Genomic DNA, 7031 nt, shown 5'->3' on the forward strand with positions numbered 1-7031 from the left:
TGTGTCAACTACAACAAAAATACTTTATATCTGTCACTATAGTTAATTTATTGACAAAACATTGGTCTGCATCCTGAAGCTCTGTTTACACTATCAAACTTTATGTGACTAAAAAATGTGATGTGCCCATATATAGACATGATGTCATATCATATATAAAAAAAAAAATAATAATAATAACAATAATAATGATAATTAATAATAATAATTATAAATAAATAAATTCTGTAAAAGAATAACTAAATAGAACAAAAATACAGTAGAGCTAGCAAAACAGAGTTGGAGGAGCAGAGTCTTCACATATTAAGTTGGCTCCTAATACGAAGAAGAAGAAGAAGATCACTACCATATTTGGGCACAATAAACTTTTTTTGTCAAACTAGTTTTTATAGTGTAGATAGAGCTTTAAAAAGCATAGTGTGCATACAAAAAACATAGTAAGGTACTTAGTTTACACATTGTGTTATCGGAAATAATAGAAACACCAAACATTATTTTTATTGATGAAATTTACAATTTTTCTTTTCGAGATGTTTTCAAATGTGGAATTTATGATGTATAATGCGCAAAAGAACACAATGCAAAAGAAAGTGAAATTGAACGAGTAGTACTCAGTCTCGTCTGAGTGGAAACCTTTCTTCTTTCACTCCATCTTTCGTGATTACATTAATAACGATTCCATCTCCAGTGTAGATGTCTCTTTCCGCTGCTGAAATGAAGACATCCTTGACGAGAGCAATCGCTTTTTCTTCACTCAGTGGTACATGTTCAACACCTTCTTGATTCTTGAAACCAATCTAAATTTTGAAGAAAAAAAAAAACGTGGTGAGGATGGTGGAAGAGAAATGGATAAAAATCTTTTGCTGAAATTTTAATCAGAAAACCCCTTGGGGCATTTTTTGGGGTAAGTATCATGCTATAGCTACAGTATATTATGTGCACATTCTGAGAGAGGAGTACAACATTGACAAAAAAGTGTGATATGCCTAAATATGGTAGTGATATGACATCATAATATATGGGCACATCACATTTTTTGTCACATATGGTTTGATAGTGTAGACAAAGCTTATTGGGCTTTTACTACAGTACTAACTACTACTGAACGACAGTCCATTCCTAGAGAGTACAACATTGAATAAAGTCAGGGGAAAAATGGCAAAGGCGTTTTATCAGATAATCTATATTGTTTTGGACAACTCATGTAACATGATCAAAGTTACAATTTTGAGTATCTTTTGTAATGTCATGCACTCTACCTGATTATCTAATAAAGGTTGGAGCATTGAACTGGCTGAGCCACCCGCTCTGTATGTTTCTCGTTCATAGGAGCCAATTGGATCAAAGCTGTACACACAACCTTTGCCTGTAAATAAAACAACATTTGTATTGGTACAAAGCTATCATGGAACATATTTTGTTCTTAATTTTTGGGTTGTATTTTGTATATACAGTAATACTGTTTTATTTACCATTTTCATTAAGTTAATTTTTTTTATAGTTTGATGTTTGTTATTTTTGTAACTGTTAATGTTAGAATGCACTGTTTTATAAGCGTGTACCGCTGATCCAAAAGCGTTGTTTGAATAAAGTTTGTAAAGAAGAACACTTATCCTTCTGTATGTATTAGATTTTAATAATTCAACCAACGTTGAAACAAAAATGGAAATGTTCCAATACATAAAACCAGTACCCACCAACAAAGAACAGTTTAAAAATAAAATACTACTAAAATATTAACAAATTAATAATAATGAATTTTACGATTTTTTATTTTATTTTTAAGTGATAAAAAACTACAGTAGTATTTCTAAATCTACTACTGTATTTGTGTGAAAACAAAACATAAATAAAAAAAAATTATTTTAAAATTAATATGAAAGAATGTATACCTTCATCATCAATTCCTGCCAGGATATTATACACATAATATGGAAAAAAACGTCGGTAGTACAGAATGGTGGAAAGCATAGCAGCTACAGCACTGCAACTCATCTTGGCATGATGTGTGTATTCATACGACTGGTTTAAAGAAAATAACATTTAATGTCACTATAGAACGCCTATCTATTTTGTGGATTATTAAACTTAGATGTTGTATTTTGCGATATTTAAATAGATTGGTTAGATAGATTGGTTATCAAAACAGTATAATATTATATGTATTTTCAGTTTATTTTGTCACGCATATTTTGATTTACTAGAAACTGGTGATTCATATCACAGTGGTGGATCCAGGATTTCTAGTGGCCTAAAGCTCTGTCTACACTATCAAACTAGTTTGACAAAAAAAGTGTGATGTGCCAAAATATGGTAATGATATGCCCACATATTTTAGTGATATGACGTCATCATGTTCCTATATGGGCACATCACATTTTTTGTCACATAAAGTTTGATAGTGTAAACAGAGCTTATTGGGCTTTTACTATAGTACTCTAGTGAATATGTTTGGTGTTCATTTTGATACCTTTAACCTTGATGATAATACTTTGTTTAACGTAAGGCAATCACCATGGAAACCAGCACATCCAAGAACAGTGCTATCGGTTCTGTAAGAATAAAATAAGTACTGTACAAGTAAATAAAATAAATTTTACATTAATATTTTTTCATGTAACTTTTATTTGAAGTACTGTATTATTTTTTAGCTAATAATAGAGTACTGTTCATTAATTTAAAAGAATTCATAATAAAATGGAAGAATCAAATTAAGTAGTTAACATAATTATCTAGAATGGTGTAAAAGAATTAAACGAATGAAGATTTAAATGGTATGGACATATAATTAGACTACCGGATGATACGCCAATTAAACAAGCAATGAAGGAAACTGAAATGAAAGGAAAGTTAAAAGACCTGCCAGGAAGACCAAGGGAAAACTGGATAAACCAAATAAAAAAAGACATTAGTACAATAACTGTCCAAAACAGAAAAATATGGAAACAAATCATGGAAAGCATAATGTTGGAATGATGGAAAAAGTTCCAAGAAGGGAAGGGGGCGGGCGGGAAGGGGGGGGGGTGTTAGTGAGAGACGTTCAGGATAATATGAATATGAATTTTTTTTAAATAAGAAATGTTTAACTCTAATAATTATATTTAATATTATATATACATAGCACAATAACAAACCATCCTGCCCAAAACAGAAAAATCATGGAAAGCGTAATGTCTGAATGATGGAAAACATTTCAACAAGAGAGAAGAGGAAGACATTACGAATTAAAAACTAGGCCTACGTACAGTTTGTATGTTTTAGGTTGATCTCTACTGTGAATGGAGAATCCTTCACTTAGTCTTGTGTCTGATGCTACTACTGCAAAATCCTCACCAGCTATGGCCAGTACGGTTCTGAAAAGTTAATCAATCAAAATTAATAAATAATACTAAATAGCACAGTATGAATGAATCAGAATAATATGGTACAATTAATTAATGTTGCATTAATTAAGTTCTTTGAAACCAACAAGTTTTTCTTTTTTTTCCCTTGCTTCCCTCACTCAGTCAGCTCAGACATTCTTCTTCAACATTTTCATCATCATTGAGTTTGTTTTTTTATTCATTCATTGGTTGGTTGGAAATGATTATTGATAATAACAATAATAAAACAATTAGCCTATGTCGGACATCTGCTTTCTCTACCACCCACAGCAGACGAGGGAGATGAGCTGGAACTTGGCCTATATACAAATAGTATACACAGACCATAAACCTATAATCACACATCCACATCACAGCCAACAATCAAGGCGATGAATCATATAGCCTCATCTCAGGTCTGACTAGCTTAGCTCAGGGGGGCCTAAGCTCACCTTTATTTAGGTTACAAAAACAAAATATTTGCTTACCCTCCATTCATTGCATAAGGAGAAAATCTATTCTGTTTTCCCCCTGCAGCATATTCTTGTATTGGATTACAAACATTCATCATTGTTATACAATTATTAACCTAAATTTATCTGAGAAAAAAATGTGTGCGAAAAAGTCAGCAAAGTCACTCTCCAAAAAACGCCCTCTATTGATAACACCACAATAAACAAAAATTTAATTTATCAAGAGAAAACATTTTTCGGTTTGGTGGTCGCACATGTTTTACATTTTATTACATTAAAGTCAATCGTTTGAAATGGTAAATACTCATTTTCAGTTATTATATATAATAATGCAAGTCTACTCATCCAAGAAATTAGAATACTTTGTATCCGAGCCATGTAAATCGAAGTTTAAGATAGGCTTCCTAGCTAGGCTAGGCCCTAAGATAGCTACCTAAGACCTAGGCCTAGTCTTAGGCCAGACGTATGGCGGTAGAGGAGGATATTCTTCTAGTAGGTCAGACCGGACCCAGAGCAATCGTAGAGTCGATTCGACTCGAACAGATAGTAGAGTGCCGTTGTCTTTTTTGTTGATTTTATTTTTCCGTGATGAAATAAACTACATTTTCTCCATAAAGAATAATGCTAATATTAATAAAAACAATTTTAAATATTAACTAGATTTAATTCGTCACTATGACGAATTATAGGTTATATGCATTGATTTAAATAAAGATAATTGATTGATTTAAGATATTTTGATTGATTGATTTTCTCAGAATCTTTAGTTATTTATAATATATGATAGGATCTTGCTAACGCAAATACAATAGCCGGTATCATAATCCGATCAAAGATCCTTCTGCGTATATAATGTCATATAAACCACATTTGTGTTTTTATCTAAATTTCATTATAAATCATCTGTATACGGTAATCTATACACTAAGAAATACAATTGAACAAACAATACGGATAATAAAAAAAAATCTTATTTCGCTTCGTTTCCCAAGGTGAGACTCGAACTCGGTACCTTGAATGCTATAGACACGTCACGAGCAAAGACCACCGAGCCATACACAACTGACTAAAAATTATGGAAAGATCCTCCATGTATTTACTATGCAGTAACCACTTTGGTGCAGATAGATTATTACATACCGCAATGAATTATAATGTTTTACTATGATGACATCTTTAAAGATTTTTAAAAATGATGCACTGTCAAACTATATACTTTTAACTTTATGAACTTCTTAAGGAAGAAAGTTAATGTTATAATTTGTTTGATTGTCGAAATTAATTTTTGTAAATTTAATATGCCATTAATGATGACTTAATCAACTTTTGTTCTCTTAATTTCATAATAAATCATACATATGATACATACACTTCAAGAAAATGAAATAAAAAATAGCTGTTCCCGAGCATTCTAACGATATATATTAATTTTAAAATTTAGCATATTTTCACCATTTTGTTAACTTACACGTGCGTAGCCTGTCACTTTTGACGTGCTCGTATAACGCTGTTTCGCGTTGAAAAGTGAATACAATATGATAATATTGTTAAAGAAAGGTTATATAACAGGAATCGGACAAAAACAGTGCGCAATAACGTTTGACGCGCATAATGCATACTCTTGGTTTGAAATCTTTGTTTACTTTCGCTCGTGACGATTTTCCAGACAAAATGTAATCAAACTAATTTACCTGTTGATTACGTAAAATTGTTGTTTTTGGCACGAATTTTCGACTTAAAGTGAATAACTTTAATTAATATTACTTTGATATGGCCAATTTAAATTTAGAATATTTTGACTTTCATTTTTTTGTGTTTCAAGGGACAATGCATATAACCTAATTAATGGATTCTGATGTTAATTATTAATAGGCCTTTTTTTAAATACCATATGTTTTCATCTTCCTTCCAGCTGTTTTACTCTTTCTTCAAGTCACTGATTGGCAAAGATGTTGTAGTCGAGCTGAAAAATGATTTGAGGTAATCCATAATTCAAAAATCTGTAATCTTGTTAATTTTCTCTTTAATTTTAATAAAATCCAACCATGTACTGTACATGTACTGTACAGTTTTGTAATAAACCTGAAATTTATCATTTATCATTTTGTTTATTTAGATAATAAATATATTTATATTGAATTTGAATATTATGAGATAATGAACATATGAGACAATAAATAATAAATAATATTTTACCCTGCAAAGTTCTTTATGGTTTAATTTCCTTTTGTAGCATTTGTGGTACACTGCATTCAGTGGATCAATTTCTGAATATTAAATTGACGGATATTAGCGTTACCGACCCAGAAAAGTACCCACATATGGTAAGCAACTTATTTACATACCTGGTGTAATAACGTATATTTAAAATTGTGATATTGTTGTATACTAACTCATTACAAATGTTGTGATTTCCTTATCCATTTCTCGAAATTCTACCCTAGCAAATTGCTTGTAAATTTGTATACAGACTCAGTTGTAATGATCATTAAGAAATATTCTCCTCATGTCTGTCGCTATAGTTTCCTCAATTACACACAATAGTTATGTACATTTTGTTAAACCTTTATTTAGGGATAGTGATTAATTTAACTGGGTTTATTTGTATTGACAGCTTTCTGTGAAAAACTGTTTTATTCGTGGTTCTGTTGTGAGATACGTGCAGCTCCCTGCGGACGAGTGCGACACGCAGTTACTGCAAGACGCAGCAAGAAAGGAATCCACACAAAGCAAGCAGTGATTGTAAATAAATATGATCAAAAAGAACGATAAAAAGAAGGCGCGAGCCTTAAAAATTACACTACTTGCTTCGCCACGATGGAAAAGCAAGAAAGGCCAAGATGGGTCAAAGGTCAGAACTGAAACTAAACTCCATAAGCATGGCCAAATTGAATCATAGGCTGCTGCACAATTTGTGTTGAAATGGGCGTGGTAATAGTTTAACACATTTTCAAAACAAAATGTTATTATGTAGGGAGGGCAGGAAAACATACTGAATGAAGAAAAATAACTTATAAAACAAATTTATATAAAAGTCCAACAAACATACATATTTTATCTACAATTTTTAAACAAATTTAAGTACTATTATGTACATAAAGCATTAAATCAACATTCCTTTTGTTTTTTTGGACAATTATCTTTATTTCTTTTTTAAATATCAAAGTGATACAGAAATCAATTTGTTACAAAAGTA

At 31.1% G+C, this 7031-nt stretch overlaps 2 protein-coding genes across 2 annotated transcripts; one reads left to right on the forward strand and one right to left on the reverse strand.

Annotated features, from left to right (window-relative positions):
• Positions 1–20: 20 nt before the first annotated feature.
• On the reverse strand, positions 21–4007 carry LOC140047144 (proteasome subunit beta type-1-like). The gene is made up of 6 exons (XM_072091984.1): positions 3851–4007; positions 3246–3353; positions 2471–2552; positions 1893–2022; positions 1260–1366; positions 21–797 (listed from the first exon to the last, which is right to left on the reverse strand). Exons 1-6 carry the CDS (start codon positions 3931–3933, stop codon positions 612–614), a joined length of 696 nt encoding a protein of 231 aa, XP_071948085.1. The 5' UTR covers positions 3934–4007; the 3' UTR covers positions 21–611.
• A 37-nt stretch (positions 4008–4044) lies between these two features.
• Positions 4045–6998, forward strand: LOC140047145 (U6 snRNA-associated Sm-like protein LSm2). The gene is made up of 4 exons (XM_072091986.1): positions 4045–4131; positions 5748–5815; positions 6069–6159; positions 6450–6998. The coding sequence occupies exons 1-4, from the start codon at positions 4129–4131 to the stop codon at positions 6573–6575; spliced, it is 288 nt and encodes a 95-aa protein (XP_071948087.1). The 5' UTR covers positions 4045–4128; the 3' UTR covers positions 6576–6998.
• Positions 6999–7031: the final 33 nt, after the last annotated feature.

The sequence above is a fragment of the Antedon mediterranea genome, chromosome 4 (genome assembly GCF_964355755.1).
Source record: "Antedon mediterranea chromosome 4, ecAntMedi1.1, whole genome shotgun sequence".
NCBI lineage: Eukaryota > Metazoa > Echinodermata > Crinoidea > Comatulida > Antedonidae > Antedon > Antedon mediterranea.